This window comes from Artemia franciscana, chromosome 4, assembly GCF_032884065.1.
Source record: "Artemia franciscana chromosome 4, ASM3288406v1, whole genome shotgun sequence".
Taxonomy (NCBI): Eukaryota; Metazoa; Arthropoda; class Branchiopoda; order Anostraca; family Artemiidae; genus Artemia; species Artemia franciscana.
In genome coordinates this window covers 51,464,594-51,482,104 of record NC_088866.1, presented here as the reverse complement: position 1 = coordinate 51,482,104, position 17,511 = coordinate 51,464,594, and the positions used below count along the sequence as shown (strand labels likewise).

Sequence of the window (17,511 nt, the reverse complement as noted above, 5' to 3'; positions counted from 1 at the left end):
GTGATCTACACAATTTAATAATCTTAACTCGAAGTATTTCTTTCATAAGCTTCATAAATTTAATTAAGAAAACACAATTGGGAAAACAATTGGGGATAATTGCAAAAATTTAGAAAACAAATGCATCTAATATAAGAGCTCTTTTGATTACTTAAGGTGTGCTCTATCCAGAAACAAAATACAAAGAGAAATCACTTTAAATAGTCAATTCCGTATTCTGAATTCTTTAGGCAAAACAAAACAGATAAATTCGGGACGCTACTTTAGGGGAAAATTCAACCCTGGAAGCATAATTATTTGGCCTTTGGACTATATTCTACAAAATGACTATCTTAAAATTTTGATTGGACACATTTGGGAAAAAGGGGGTGGGGGAAGGGGGGCAAGGTACCCTAAGATCACTTTCAGCCCTTGCCCCTGGGGCGGTGAGGATTGGTCAACCAGAGAAAAGAGAATGAGAAACCGCTTAAAATAGTAACATTTGATATAATAAGCATTATAAGTTCTTTAGCCAGAACATAATAGATAAGCTACAGACACGAACTGGAGGGATAGGGACTTACTTTGAAAATACATTTTTTGGGAGTCTTTTTCTTGGAAAAATCAAAAGAACCAACCGTGCCCTTCCTCCTGATACCTTTTATTTTAATTCATTAAAAAAATGAAGGAAAATTTGTGCCCCCCCTTACGTTTCTTCAATTGACGTTTCTGAAATAGATAAATCTAGTTAATAGCTATATTTAATCTAATTAAAAAGATTATTTTTCGATTTCTTATATTTCAAAATGTGGCCAGATAAAACACAATCTTTAAGAAGTAAATTGACTTAAACCAAGTCCATCCTTACTTTTCTAAAACCACAGACTTGTGAATGACAACACTGGAGAGAATTTTTGCCTGAAAGAAAAATTAGATTTCAGAAAGAAAGCTTTATGTTTAACTAATATTCATTCCATCTAATAGAATTTTAAAGCACCTGAAATAGGCATCAAATACAATCGTAAACAGTTTTAATAAAAAAAATATATACATAAAAAAAATAAAAAAATACAAACTCAGGATTGGGTTCTCACTAACTCGGGAAATTCTTGTGCTACTTCAACAGATCTTTCGGGATCTCATTTACAAACTAGATCACAAAAATGTACCTCCAACTTCCGACATACATTCTTTCTTTTTGTATTTTTTTTAATTAACAAAATTCTTTCCTTTTTATATACAATTATGTGCTTATATAAGCAAATTTTATATACTGTAAACTTTTTTTTATAAAGCATTTGAAAACATGATCTTTATCTACTTTATATACAGTCTTATTTACTTTCCAGTTTCTTGCTATTTTCTTTCCTTTTTATATACACAGACAATTCTTGTTCTACATGAATGGATCTACTGACCAAAGTCGACGTACTAACCAAAGGTCCGTAAGGATTTACAAACCAAATGTCAGAAGAAGGGATTTAAATCCTGAAACACAACTATTCCATATTTTTACACCAACAATTCATATGCTATGTGAAATCAGGGATATTAAAAAAAAAAATTAGGTCCCACTTCAAGAAGGTTATTGTAATATCAACCATTTCCTCATTTGTATAGATGGGTTCAGAAATCTATATCTATAGATATAGATTCTATAGATATAGAATCTATATAGATCTATATAGATAGATATAGACATCTATAGTTTTGCTGACATTTTTTCCTAACTGTTAAGCATACAATTAACAGAATTCATTGAAGTCTTTACATAATGGAAGGAAAGAAGTGAAAGGAAAATTAAGTTGCTCATTTTAAAGCATTTATATGTAAACATTTAAATTTAACAACTTAATATATAATAAAGCAAAAACTAAATATGATATTCTTAAACATAGTAGTCCTGTTAACATTATCATAAATCAATGTTGTAATAATTATTATTATTATACGTGGCTAAGTGATCAATCAGTTATTAATGGAAGCATATTAAATCGAAATAGCTAATTCAAACTACTATCACTGCGATCCATGTTAAAACGAATAGGTGATGATAATAAAAACTATTTTGAAAGCAAAGTTCTATGAAGACAACGAAATGACATATAAACATGAATAACAAAAAAAACAGCCTTTTGGACCAAATATCACCCTTAGAGATAGCCCCCAGAGTGCCCCCCAAAACCCTTTCCTACGCCACTGAGTTGAAACTGTGTCATCATGGCACTGATTTGATTCGGTGATTTGTTCTTGAAAGTTGCACTCATGCAGGAAGGCAGTTCTTCCTCGAGTTTTAACTGAAGGACGATTGAAAAATGAGAAGCAATTGAAATGGTTTTTACAGACTGTTTCCCCAATGTCTTAGGCCTGGGGCAAGTAGTTCATCTTCAAGCAGTATATCATCTTCCGACCCTTAAAAGGGGGTATGCAGTAGAAACAGTGCCGTCATGGCACTAATTTGATTCGTCCTCCTATTCCTGTAAGTCCTGTAAGTTGTGGGAAAACGCACAAGTTTTATCTAAAGGACAATGAAAAAAAGATAAAAAGGATGATTGAAAAATGACAAGTTGCGTCTCAGTGGGCTTCATATTGGACTTGGTAGTTGACAGCCGTGCTTTTCCTTTTTTACGTCTGTCCTTTTTCCAGGAATATGTACCGCTTTACGTCCACATAGGTCTTGACGTCCTGCAGTGTATTTAAAATCCATTTTACACAGAACGTCAACATCAACGGCCCTGAGATTGGTGAAACCAAACAACTAATACAGAGGCTTCGATGTCAAGGATTTACTCTACTAAAATTGGACTGTGATGGACGCTATAGAGCCTTTTGAAGTTATTTTTTTTGTTATTATAATTATTATTATCAATCTCAAATTATAAATTGATTCTCAAATGACAAAAAAAGCACTTATCCCCAGCTAAAAGCTGATAAGTGTTTACATTATGTGATAGATATGATAGAGCCAGGCGAATTCAGTGCCCTCTACCCCTTTAGAAACTCGACTTTTTATAATTTGTTCATATTCCATAATTTTCATTTATTTGCAATAGAAAAGTTTTGTCTGAAATTGTTACTGGCAAATTCTCTGGACGAAAATTAAAAGTTCATCTTATGCGACGTATCTGTATTTATTCTTAAAAGAAACAAGTGATCCTACCTCCCATGCTGCGTAATTACTCCAAATTCCTTCATATTTCAACTTAAAACAAACACAAAATAAGAATTTGTTACCCTTAATGGAAAAAAATTATCTAAAAGGCAGTTTCGAATAGCAATAAAAAGTAAAGCTACTTATAAGACCATAAAAAACTACACAGAAGAAATTGCCAGTACAATTTTCAATAGCAGTTTTCTAGTGTACTCGTTCATTGCTGTTTGACGATTTTTGTGCCAAATACAGAAAACAGTAAATAATAATTTTGAAATATTTTGATATTATAAAACAAAACCAAAGCCTTTTTTATAGCTATATCTTAAGTTTTTTGTTTATTTTTTTTTTTTTATACTGATTCATTCACTAAAAAACAAAGCCAAAAATATACAGATAACTCTGAAAGTCTAATAGAAATAATTTGAATTTATTAAATGGAATAAGATGGGTCCCTCCCCCCTTGTTTAATGGAGATGCGAGTTGTGAGATAGCTAATGCTTTACTTTACTTGACTTAAAGCTCTTGCTTGGCAGCGTCGAGGAGACAAGACGTCAGCGCCGTTAGTCGTCGTCAGAGTAGCCTGCTTTGGACGAGGATAGGAGCTTTGTTGGAGTCGATGCATCGCGCAGTGAGTCAACTGCAGATGATATTCAACCATCTCGTGCGTGGTCTACCTCTGGAACGTGTCCAGCCATTTACAGTTGTATTAAAGTGGAAAGTAAGTTGAAAGGTATTCAAGTGGGTAGGCGAAGCAAATGACCATGCCAACGGAGCGAGCGGCACTCAAGCTGTTCAGACAAGGGTGGCAATTTAAAGGACTAGAGGATCCTCAAGTTCCGTATCCTGTAGAGCCATCTACCGCGTTCGATTTTGGGGAGGTGTTTGGTCTGGACAGGATCTACTTTCATCATCTGTAAATGAGTCAAAGGCCATGTTTCTGACGAGTACAGTACAGCACTTGGCAACAGAGCAGCAGAGCAGATACCGTAGCAGAGCAGATACGAGCTTTCGTGAGACGGTTGATCTGGTTTTTTTTTTAATAATTGTTCTCAGAGGACGGCCGAAAACACCACTTGCCTTTGCCACCCTTGCTCAGATCTCTACATCAAGATTTCCGTTTCAGAAGACAATTGAACCAAGGCAGGTGAACTGCTTGACTGTCTCAGCATTTTGGCCACACATTGCTATAGATGTGAAGGGGCTGCATGGTGTCTTGTCCAAAGCCATTATTTTGGTCCCAGTCCAGGTGTAAATCAATTTAGAAAAACAACTAGAGCTTCTTTTGTAATAAGAAATTTTGTTCCCTGCGTTTGGAATATAATACCGCAAAAGCAAATTTTAGACTGATTTAAGTTATTTGAAATATTCACTGACCGTGAGAGTTCAGAATTATTCACAGAACAGTATTGATTTAGTCATAAAAAAAAGAAGAAAAAATATACTGAAGAAAAACAAAACAATTGGAAAAATAAAACAAAATATTAGGATTAGTATTGAGCAAGAATGGCTTTGTTTAAAAAAAAACAACAACAAAGAACAACAGAAAAAACAAAAACTGAAAAGCAAAAACAAATAAGAAGAAAACAAAATATGTGATATCAAGAAAACTGATGTAAACACAAAGGAAATTGCAAACATTACAGTTTATAAGGTCAATAGAGAAAAGATTATATATACTAATTCTTTTGGTTTATGAAACATAATTTACCCTTCGTTAATACAATTACCCTTGTCAATTCATTGCCCTACATGTTTGCCCTTAAGCTAGAAGAAACACGACTGCTAGAAGGCAAAAATTCTCAGAAAATAATTTCTTCTTAGGAAACCGATCTTTGCCGTCTTTATTCTAGTTTTTGTGCCCCTGCTGTTTTTTATCTTTCTGGTTTTGCTTTCCTCTTTCGCAAGAAGGATACAAAGAAAATACACTTAGGATATTTTAAGTCTTGCAAGTATTTGCTGCGTCTGCCTCGGTGGTATCGGAATCATACAGTCGTTTCTAAATTTGACATCGCTGATGCGCCCTCGCGAATTAACAAATATCTATGTATATATGTCGTAAAACTCAGCAAATGATTGGTGTTTTTGGCCCTCTTTGGCCATTTTTTGAATTGAGGTAATTTATTTATGTTGTATGTTGTTATGTTATTTATGTTGTTATGCTTTTTTCTTTCTTTGTGTTTACTCCACAGTTGTATGTATTTTGTGGGTTACAAATAAATTATTATTATTATTAAAAAAGCAAATTACTTAAAAGTCAACCATAGCTTTATTGTTACAATCAACCTAACAGAACGAATCAGTTGCACCGTTTTGGTAGAAACGAGCACCATATCAAAAAGGAAAAGATCGGTTAGAATAAATAACACTGTTGGAATTCCACCCCCTTTTCTTTTCTTTTTTCAGATAAGTGACCTGTTTTCCTTTTCTTAATTACATTTGCTTAGATTTCCTCAAAATATAATGTTCAATTGTAAGCTTAATTTTCGTCGTCAAGGCAACCATTTCGCAAAAGAAAATAACATGACAGGACTACAGATCACTTGACTGGGCTTTCTAGATCTCAGCCCATTGATTCTTAATATATGCTTAGGGCAAATTCAAATGAGGGGATTGATACATTAGATTGGCCTACGTTACACTGAGCCACACCCACCCCACACCATATTATGATTCTTTTATGTGTTCAAGTAAAATGGAAGAATACAAGCGAGTTATTTTCTACAACCGTGTAAGATTATTCTCCCCAAACCCAGGCAGGGTAGAAAAAGAGTTCGTGAGAAACACCGTCATAAGTATATCGACAAGGCGGGGGGGGGGGGGGGTCAGTTACCTTCCAAAGAGATAGCTAGAGATAGGATAGATAGCTAGTGGTGACCAGGTGGTGGCAGCCAATTTTTTTTTCAGCCATTTTTTTTTCAAGGAATTCAGATTTTTGCTTGAAATACGGAGGCGATACGCTGAAAAAAATTTCTGCTTTTTATTTTTATGTTTGTTTTTTATTGTTCAATTTTTCTCCCAGGTTAGTTCCATTACAAGTAAGGCAGACTTTGATTTATATTTGTATTTGTTTTTACTTATATTTGCACTTTGCAGTCCTGACAAAACTAGATACTCTCCAATTTTAAACAAGTTTCTTTTAAAAAGAAATAGTTGCTGGTGGGATTTAGAAAGGGCCAGAACCAAATAATAAATAACAGACAAGGAATAGACTGCATTTTCGATATGGTTAAAAGATTCACGTGCATGTCATGGACGGTGGAAGCAGTGGACAGTGTTATGGACAGTTGGTCGTGTCGAGGCGACACGGCCACTTTTGCTTGATTGTCTTTTCTAAAAGCCTAGCTAAGGAGTATAGGTAACTTGGGAAAGTGGACAGTGGCGCTAGTGTCGGTAAAAACCACCAACACCATCTAATATTTGGCATTTCTTGGTATATAAACAAAGCAGAGTTAGTGCAAATGGCAAAATTTGGGTATGATTTGAAATCACCCCTCCTCAAAGAAAGCAGTTTAAAATTTTGAACAGAAATTTTGAACTTGGTTTTGATTTTTTTGAAATTTTGATATTTTTTTTCAATTAAAATTTTGAATTTAGGTATGATTTGAAATCACTCCTCCTCAGAAGAAAGCAGTTTAAAATTTTGAAAACAGCTCTAAAAAATTCTCAAAAACTTACTTCTATCATCCCTAGAAGTACTTCACTTTACTTTACCCCACCCGTGCTCCCTAATTTGCAAATTTATAACCCAAACCTACATGCATTTTTCCATTTCTTGATTTCGGCATCGTTACTTTTTGCCAGTAAATCTATTTGAAGAGAAAGATGACCAATGGAAAAATGTGTACTAACTGTCTGATCTCAGTTTCTGAGAAATACACAATTAGTATGCTTGAGAAAAATGTCAAGACACCAAAGGCTAGATGGCGTTTATGTTTTCTCGTCAACACTACGCCAGTTTCTACATTTAAAAGTTACCTATACTTTTTGAACTACTACTACTACTACTAATAACTCACTACAGCACCAAGCCGCCTGAGGCCAACACAGCTACGAACGCTCCTCCTCCAACCTAATCTATTTAAAGCCTCCCTCTTTACACCCTCCCAGGAAGTTCCCATTTCCTTTAAATCTTTATTTATCACATCCTCCCAACCCAGACAAGGAGGACCTGCTTTCCATGTAGCCCCAGACGGTTGACCAAAAAGGACAACCTTCAGTAATCTGTCATACTTCATCTATAGAACGTGGTCTAGCCATCTCAACCTTTCTTTCATTATAGCCCTAGAAAGCGGGATTGAACCACATTTTTCGTACAATCTACTGTTTGAAATACGGTCAGTCAGCCGGGTACCTAGAACAATCCGTAGGCAATTTCTCTGGAAAACATCTAGTAGATTTTCATCTGCTTTTCTGAGTGTCCATGCTTCAGAGCCATATTTGACCACTGTCATCACTGTAGCTTCTTCTTCTGTCATCACTGTAGTATCTTGGTTTGCAGACTATCTTTCTATTCTTCCAAACTTTTTTTAACTGTGAAAAAACACCCTGAGCCTTAGCTACTCTACTTTTAACATCTTCACTGCTCCCACCATCTTTACTGATAAACATACCAAGGTAATTGAAGCTCCCAACCTGATCAATCTTTTCGTTGCCCAACGTCACCTTTTCATCTTCACTTATTCCTAGCCTTAGTGACTTAGTCTTCTTAACATTAATTTTCAAGCCTACCTCTAAAAATTCATTCATTTTGCTCAGACTTTCATCTAATATGCTTAAATCATCAGCATAGTCTAAGTCCAGGAGCGTTTTTCCTCCCAATTTGATTCCGTGGTCTCCAATTGCTCTTCCTGTGCTCCATAAGACGAAGTCCATCAAAATGATCCATGTAAAGGGGGATAGAACACAACCCTGCTTCGTAAAAGCTTGCAAAACCTGCATCCTGAACTCGCAAAACCTCTAAAAATTCATTCATTTTGCTCATACTTTTGAACCGGTAATAAAAATAATTAAACACACCTTGAACCAAACTGAAACCAAATAAAACCCTGACAAAAATAGAATCGAACCCAAAACAAAAGAGTCTCAAAATGTATTATGGAATTGAATACGACGTTAATGTTTATTTTAGGTTGAAAGGACCCATTAAAATTGTTACTCACCTATATTCCTGGCCCCCTGCAAGGACGAATTGAATCTAAGAATTTTTTGATGATTGTTGTATCTGTATACGTTTAAGACAGAAGAAAAAACTAGTCGTTGCAGATACATGACATTTGTTTTTTGTCCACATAAGAAACATAAGGCAAAAATCACTAAAATAATTAAATAAAACTAAATAACAATAATAAATAAAAATAACAATAATAAATAATAAAAAATATTAAAATAAAATGAAAAACAATTGAATAATTAATGAACAAACCTTGAGATCTGTGATATACTGAGTCCAGTCTTGTTGTGCAATTTTTGGGAGTGCAGCAATAAAAATACGTGTGACTTTTGATACGTTTTCAGCAAAGATTTTTAAGACAAGGTCGGCAGTGACGTTTTCTTCGCTCTCTCGCCAACAATCATAATCAGTGGGCAAAGCCACAGCAGCATAACACAGACCGGCTTCTTTTGCTAGCACAACCTGATCCAAATAAAGCATATTAATTTCAATTTAAATGTAAAAAAAAATGTAAAAAACTACAATATATGAACTAAAACAATATATAATAAATAATGAATTAAAGAAAATATATGAAATAAAAAGAATAAATTATGTTTAATGAATTAAAGCAAATAAAGAATAAGCTCGTTTGTAATTAATTTCCGATTTCCCGAGGGAGGAGGGGGGATAGCTAAATAAAACTCTATGACGCACAAAAGGAAATAAGAAAAAAAGCTTCTTTTGAGATTTAAAACCAAATATTGAAATCAAATACTTGGCGTACCCCACTCACCTCTTACAAGTGCTTACGGTTCCTGAAACCCCCATTAAACCGAAGTTTCCTAAGATAAAAACAGAAGATATAAATATAATCTTTATAAAATGATACATAAGATAATAAAAATAAGGAAATAAAGAAAAAAGACAAATAATACAAATTTATTTCAAAGTAGTTTCTAATTTCATGAAGGAAACCACTGCTAAGACATTTCAACAAGGAACAAAAAGCACAAATAGAAAACTTTTTAAATTATATTATTAAAAATTATCTTAAAAAGTACAAAATATATCGTTTTTGTTGAATATAGGGGATTTGGGATTTTCTTCTAAACACATAAAGCTTTGTTTAATTCAAATTTCCGATATAACGATAAACCCCGTAAAAAACCGATCTACAAATTAAAAAACCATCTACAATACCGATACATTTAATACCGATCTACATAAAAATGTTGAAAACATTAAATGCTCAACGTAGAATCAGGAGCACAGAATTTTCCCAACAGTTGAAACGATATCCATAAACAAAAATCAACATAAGAAGATAATCACGTAAATCAACGTAATCAACATAAAAGATAGTTTTATCATCCTAAAGCTCCAGCCCCTCCAGTGATTTATCAACCACCCCTCCCCTCCAAGTGACATTTTCACACACATTATTATTACAACTAAAGAGAAACAAAAATTAGTAAATTATTGGTTTTCCCCACACGTAACTAGGCTATGGCTGATATATAGCAACTAGGCTATGACTTCTTCGAGGGCACCCCTCCTCAAGTGGGAACAGAGTTAACCGCAAGGTCCCCAGTGATTAAAGAGCTATTAATGCCAATGGTGCTACAATGACTGCTACAAACAAGTTAATGCAGTACTAAACTGACTGAGGCCAACACAGCTACGTATTCTTCACCTCTATCCCAATGTATTTAAAGCTCCCCTCTTTACACCCTTAAATAACACCATATATAAATAAAATTATACAAACAAAATTAACACCAAATTCAGTTAAAAGTTGAAATTAAGGACTGAAACAATATTCCATTGATATGTTCATGTCCTTATGTTCAAGAATTGGGTATAAATAACATACGAAAAAACAACGAAAAAAAAAACAAAAACCTATATTCTTATTGACTGAAACTAGAGACCCCTCAACATAAATGATTGACAAATTCTTTCCTGTTATATTATTCACACTTACGGATATTCAATTAATTGGTTAGGTAATTATCAAAGTATAAATATATACATAAATTTGTATATATTTATACTGTGGTTAATCATGAACTTTCACCAAACACACTTCCAAAATTACAATTTTATTTTCAATTAACTGTCTGAATTTGGTGTTCAACCGTTTCCTTAGTTCATCCAATTACTTAATATTAAATTTTTATACTAAAAAGACCTTTATTATATAAAAATCTAATTGATCCAACGTTAATGCAACAGATATTCAACCTAATACTTTTCAAATTAAAAAATAAGCTACTATTGTTATTTTACGCTTGGGGAAAATCTTCAGGGGGGATTTTCCGAAGGAGATTTTTCACGGGTGAATTCCACTCAGGAGGGGGGATTTCTTATAATAAAACGAATTCGTATATCTTTTTCCGACTCTTTGCACATTAATCAAGATAAATAAATAAGGTAATTTATTTAAATGTAGGATAAAGTGTAAATTTATTCAGTCTGGGATTAACTCTACAGCGGAAAGCATGACGTTTGGAAAAATCTATGTTTGCCTTTATTGATTTAGTGCATTTTCGTGTTTTTTGATTAAAGGACTCAATTCCCTTAAGAATGGGAAATGTCTATGGGGAGTTTTTTCACGGGGGAAGAGGAAATTTTTTGAGAGAGGAATTTCTAGGGAGGAATCGTCCAGGTGAAAATGTTCCTGGAATTTTATTTCTTTTTAGATAATAGCGACGCACGACGGGTAAGATAGTATTTTATAAATTTATCGTCAATTATCTTATCAGAGTTTTGAGATTGAGATATACCACTAAAAATGAAACACTTAGAATAAGAGAAAGAAGGAACGAAAAAAAAAAAAAAAAAACACATGCAAATTTTCTCACATTAAAAATAAGTGATTGATCTTTTGGGAAATTTAACAAATTTAGGATTTTTTCCGAAGAACACTGGGATTTTCATTGCTCAAATTTCTTAAGATAGAAGCAGTGAGCACAAATAATCAAAAGTGAAGGAAATTGTTCAAAATCATAAATTTTGCTTAATCCCAATTTGTAATATATAATAAATAATTCCCTTTTCCTAAAAAAAATTCCTATATCTTATTTCAAACAGCCAGAGCAGTTTCACAGAGATTAGTTTACTTTGCTAATACAACCGGATCCAAAGAAGTCTATTTATTTTCATTTTGATTGCTTCAATGTAAGTGCTTCCCTCTTTTCTTCTGGTTTCATCAGAACAGGCGGTTGTAGAAAAACAGATGAGGGATTAACTACATCACGAATAAAATTTTTAGCATCCCACAACTAACTTAACCGTGATTGTGAATACCAGTTTTTGGGGAAATCCTCATAAATTTTAGTAGATCTGTCCAATAAATAGTTAGTGGCAACTTTTGAAGTGGAAATACTGCCAAATTTCCAACAACAAAACTGGTTGTCAAAAGTTCCACAGTATTTGGTAGAAATCAGTGGAGGTATTCTCTACTAGGTAGGGGTTAGGGTTGGCTTGATCCAGATCAGTTTAACAATCCAAAATTGCAACAAATTTGATACTAAATCTAAGAAATAAAACAAGAACTGCTGAACTTGATAAAATTTCACCAAAATTAATAAAAATCTAACGGAAGAAAATTAAAATGACCAGGAAGCATTCTGCTGATAGAGGATGTTTGATTACCAATGATCGTCCTCTTCTACCAACCATCTATGGCCAGGTTTAACCATCTTCCTGGTCATTAAAATGACCAGGAAGCATTCTGCTGATAGAGGATGTTTGATTACCAATGATCGTCCTCTTCTACCAACCATCTATGGCCAGGTTTAACCATCTTCCTGGTCATTAAAATGACCAGGAAGCATTCTGCTGATAGAGGATGTTTGATTACCAATGATCGTCCTCTTCCGCCAACCATCTATGGCCAGACTAAAAGCAAGTCGTTCCCAAATAGGGTGAAAGGAAATCGTAAAGAAAGATTTAAGGGAAGTTGGAACTTATTGGTAGGGTGTCAAGAGGGAGCCTACGAATAGATTAGGATGGACGAAGAGCGTGCATAGCTGTTACGAGTTGGTAGTATCAGACGTAAAGCTCTTTACTTTTCTGTATAAAAGCCTGTTTTAAACTAATATCAGATTAAACCCATTTCAACCGCGCCCGCCCTCCAAATCACTATTTTTACTTTGTATTCACTTCCCCTCCCCATTTTTGTCGCTATGCTAAGAGCCGGCAAAGCTGGTTCTTTATCCATTTCTTTACGTTAAACCACTCTTTTACCACGCTAGTTTACTGGATCGGAATATTTATACGCCAGGGATCGTCTTCGTATTAACAACAAAAAGGTGTTGTACACAATTAAACATTTATTTTGCCTAATGAGCATCGATGGCTGTCCTACCCTATGTACAAGAAGATACTGTCATGCCGGATTGATTAATTAGTTTTTACCGGGTTCCGGAATTGCACATTATTATCTCAACTTTAGGCTCTCTTGGGTCCTTTAGGCTCACTAGTTTACTGGATCGGAACATTTATACCTCAGGGACCGTCGTCATATTAACAACATCTGCCTCCCAACGCCTAAATAAGTGACTTTCCGCTTTTGAAGAGAATCGTGGTCCTTCAATTGTCACACAAGTTCCTTTGGCATGTACTTTAATCCCTAATTCTTGAGCAGTTTCATAAAGAATTTGTCTCGTCTTTGAACAAAAGGGCTCATCCATTGGTGCATGACATACACCACGAGGTGATGTAGGAGCACAGTCGTAGAAAGTCTGCTCACGTTTTGTTGTCCTGTAAAAACAAAAACAAATAAGTGGCCAATAGTAAAAATAAATGCTTGTTCAAGAACAAGGCATTCCATTTTTTTTTTTTTTTTTTTTTTTTTTTTTTTTTTTTTTTTTTAAAGGAGCTTACTTTGGATGAGTCTTGGGGCAGGTTTCCATATAACTTTCCCCAGACCTCGTTTGCAGATAAACTTAATAAGAGTATAAAAGGAAACCCTTTATGGTGGAAATATCAATAGGCTATATGCTGCATCAACAAACATAATTACATAAAATAAAAGGTAAATCGACAGCTGGAAGGGGGTAGGGGATAAGCTATTAATTCCTCTTTCCCAAAGAGTTGGACTATATAGCGAAGCAAAGTGTGTGGAAAACATATAAATATATGAAAAATATGGGTGAAAATTTAAGAAGAGGAGGGTAGACTCGAAGGCCCTCCAGCTGACAGCCGTGGTACCAATCTTCTTTTACTGAGAAGATGAGAAGAAATGTTCTCAGTAAAAGTTACGTTAGGAGTGGTTTTGGCTAAGTACATACCTAACCAAAATTAGCCCCCACGGTGACGATGAAATGAAATATTATAAGTTCGGCCTTATTTCACAAAATTGTACTCCTATATAGCGTTGCAGCAGAAAGTAAAGGAAAAAACTGGAATGCAGTATTAAGCAAGTAAATAAAAAATAGTAAAAAATGAAAGGATTAATGCAATAAGTCGGAAGGAAGAATAAAAATAAAGCATGTGAAATTCTTCATTTAAGAAGGAATTATGAACAGGTCACCAGAGTTTCTTGGCAATGATACTATAAATAGGAAGGGCAAAACTTCTCTGATAAAAATTGGTAAATCAAAACCTCTCTGGAGTAGCAAATAGCAGAAGTTTAATCTCTTCTTAAATTATCGATAAATTTTACGTTTCAGTTTTGTATCGTATTATTACGCTTGTTTTGAGGTTTAAAGTGAGGTTTAAGTGAGGTTTAAAGTTCCCTCTGAAGCAAGTGATTTCACGAGAAGTATGTAGCTGTAACCTGCACAAAAAGGACAAGACATGTATATCGTTGAATTTACTATTCTCAGAGCTATCCATTCAACGAGCAAAAATTATAATATTACTCAAACTTTTCCTTGGGAAAAGGCTGAGACTAACTTTGAAAAATCGGAAAATTGTCCCTTTTTTCAAGCTATATCCAACCAATTTGTTCAATTTCAAATTTGATCAACTTAGTGGAAGTGATGAAACACTTGAGAAACAAGCCATGGCTAATTAGAGTAAAGCGAAGACAGATAGTCCCTGTGAGAGGTAAAGCTGGCTTAACTTTTCCCGGGTTGTATAAAAAATGATTAATTTCACTTTTTAACGGTAGTCTATCATCCATCCTAGGGTAGAACTAAGGTAGACCAAATTCCAAAAACGTAACTCTACAGATAGATAGAGTTGAATCCAATCTATAGAATGATATCAAAATTGTCATCTTTCGTTGATATATAGAAACCATAGGAGAACAGAAGAATGACATACTAAAATTAAACAGAGAATACAAACCTTAAAGTGTTGTCCTAAATCTTGATTTACATACAAAACTCCTATTTTAAAACCTCCAAATCAATCAAAACATTTCCACGAATTGTTAGCGATAAAAAAAACCTTTCTAATCAACAAATTATTATCCAGGAACTAAAGGAATACTGCTATTATTAATCGTTACTAACAATCAGGACAGTAGGAACTGATACAGTAACTAACAGTAATAACAGTAACTAACAGTAGGAACTGACCTTTAGTTAGTTCAGCAAAATACATTTCAAAACAATGAAAAATTCCAGAATAGAAATTTCAGCTTTTTTCAATAGATTACTGCGTTTGATGGTTAACTCTAATTAGGTTTCGATAATTCAGGAAGCAAAAGTTACTCAGAGGGGTTAAAAACTTAACACCCTTTAAACAAGGAAAGCTATGCAATCGAGTTGCCTTTGGACTCAACTCTTTTTTTGGAGAGTTAGCCACAGTGTTTGTCTTACTGATATTGGATATTTCAGACAGTCAATATGGATCAAAAACCCTATCTAAAATGGGAACCACCATATAAAATTCTTAGGAGATTCAGGACCGGAGCAACCGGGAGCTTCGTTTTTAATCAGAGATATTTGCAATTATTTTTCTGTTTCTATTTGTGTACATTTTTAAATGTTACCTTACCTCCCGGGTGAAGGGGGGGGGGGGGTATTGTTCCCTCCGAGAGTTAGTCAGAATATATGTCTTATTTATATTGGATATTTCAGGCAGTCAATATGGATTGAGAAGCCTATCTAAAATGGAAACCACCATACAAATTTCTCAGGAGATTCAGGACCGGAACAACCAGGAGCTTCGTCCTTACCCGGAGATATTTGCAATTATTTTTCTGTTTCTATTTTATACATTTTTTAATGTTACCTTGCCTCCCGGGTGGGGGGGGGGCATTATTCGCCCCTTCTTGCCAGAGTTTATTGTACCTAGTAATAATCAAATGGAAAGAATGTAAACAAAGAATATATATTTGAGCACAATGTTTTGAAGAATATTAGATTTACAAATATGGTAAATATGCTATACAGTATAGATAATTTGTCCAGAGTTTTGTATTCTTGGTATATTTTTTTTCTGTATTCACTTCTGTAATTAATTCAAAGCTGTTAGTGCCCGCCTTTTCCCCTCTTGGCTGCAATAGAATTTCCTTAGCGCAGTTTCTCTTACATTTATAGGAAAATAAATACAGCCCCACCCTTCTTGGGCTTGGAGTTGCTTAGTTGAGCAGCCACCAGATATATCACAATTTTCAACTCCAATTATCTTTTGAAAGATCCAGACGTAAGAATTACTTTAAGAATTAAAAACTAAATACCCTTTGAAAAAGGGTATCTATGCAATCGAGTTGACACTGATCAATGCTCTTTTTTGGAGGGTTGGTCAGAGTTAATGACTTGTTAAAATTGAATATTTCAACAAGACAACAAGTATCAAAAAGCGTAAGTATCAATGAGACCACTATAAAAAATTCGCTGGGGCCGGGAGAACAGGCAGCGTAACCAGGAGTTTTATTCACAAAAAGGGTTATGTGGAAATATTTAAGTTTCCTATTTCTAACATTTTCTCAATTGTAAGCCAGGACAACTGCAATCAATAGTTTTGTTTTAATCAAGAGTTATGTGCAAATATTTCTGTTTCTTATTAATATTGATTTTTAATGCCTTCTTGCCTCTCTAGGGGGGGATTGTTACCTACCCCTCCCTCCTGCCGGTTTCCATTGCATCTAGTGGTAAGGAAATAGAGAGAATGTTAAAGAAAAAATCATTATTTGAATATGACTTGTTAAAGAATGTTAGATTTAAAAATATGGCAAATATGTTATATTAGCTTAAGTATAGATAATTTATTAAAATTTGTATATTCTTGCTAAGATTTTTTTTTATCTGTTTTCACTTCTGTAATTTATTAAGAACTGTCATTACCCCCCCCCCCCCACTTTCTCCCCCTTGAATTCTATACTATTTACTTTGCTTAGTTTTCTCTTACAGTTATAGAAAAATGAATGCAGCCTCGTCCCCTTTGGGCTTGGGAGCGGCTTAGTTTTGTTCAATCTATACTTACTTCTACAAGAATCTGTCAACCGCTGTGAAGGCAACAACCTCCCTTGACTGTGGTTAGTTTTATAGTAGAAATGAATGCAGAAAATGAGCCTCCTCCTATTTTCCTACAACCACACCTTTAATACGAAGTTGGTTGAAAAGATAACAAATAATGAGAAACGAATTCTTTCACAACGCTTCCCTTTAGGGGACCTTATGTCTTGCGAGCCTCAGCGTCGACTGACCGTCACAAGGGAAACGAGCCCAGAAGCGAACTCTCCCAGAGGATTATGTATCATCAAGATCTACTATGAATCGGCAATTTTACCGTGAAATTTAAAGCAAAAGTGTAGTTACATAAGAAAAGTATGGTATAAAGTATAGTTATACAAAAAAATTTTTTTAAGAAAAGTGTTTTATTAAAGTATAAGTATTATACTTTGTATAAGTATATAAGTAAAGTATAAGTATTAAAAGTATAAGAAAAGTATTAAGAATAGTATAAAGTACATAATAAAGTATAGTATTGTCACAGGCAGAAAATCAAAGAGTCATTAAGCAAAACGTCAACATTGTATTCATTTCCCCATTAACCATTCGTCTAATAATTTATCAAGAAAAGAAACTCTGGCTTCAAAAATTACAGGGACTTTTAAACCTTATCCGTCAACAGATCCCTCTTATAATCATTCATCCATTTATTAGCATAAAAATATAAAGGAACAGACTTCAGCATGAATGGCACCAATAGAACTGACTTACTACAAGACAAAAGCAACGGCGTTAATATTTCCTGATTGCTCAGGGCCATTCCCATTGGACAGATCTGAAGCTCGACTTATGGTAGCGCACTGGAACGACCC

At 34.3% G+C, this 17,511-nt stretch overlaps 1 protein-coding gene across 2 annotated transcripts in view; it reads right to left on the bottom strand.

Annotated features, from left to right (window-relative positions):
• Positions 1-758: 758 nt before the first annotated feature.
• Positions 759-17,511, bottom strand: part of LOC136026560 (S-methyl-5'-thioadenosine phosphorylase-like) — a 42,124-nt gene continuing 25,371 nt past the window's right edge. For both annotated transcript variants that reach the window (XM_065703249.1, XM_065703247.1), the window contains 3 exons: positions 12,797-13,052; positions 8,556-8,765; positions 759-897 (listed from right to left, as the gene is read on the bottom strand). In XM_065703249.1, the coding sequence (XP_065559321.1) occupies positions 844-897; positions 8,556-8,765; positions 12,797-13,052 (520 nt within the window). In that variant the 3' untranslated portion in view covers positions 759-843. The remainder of the gene's footprint in view (positions 898-8,555; positions 8,766-12,796; positions 13,053-17,511) is intronic.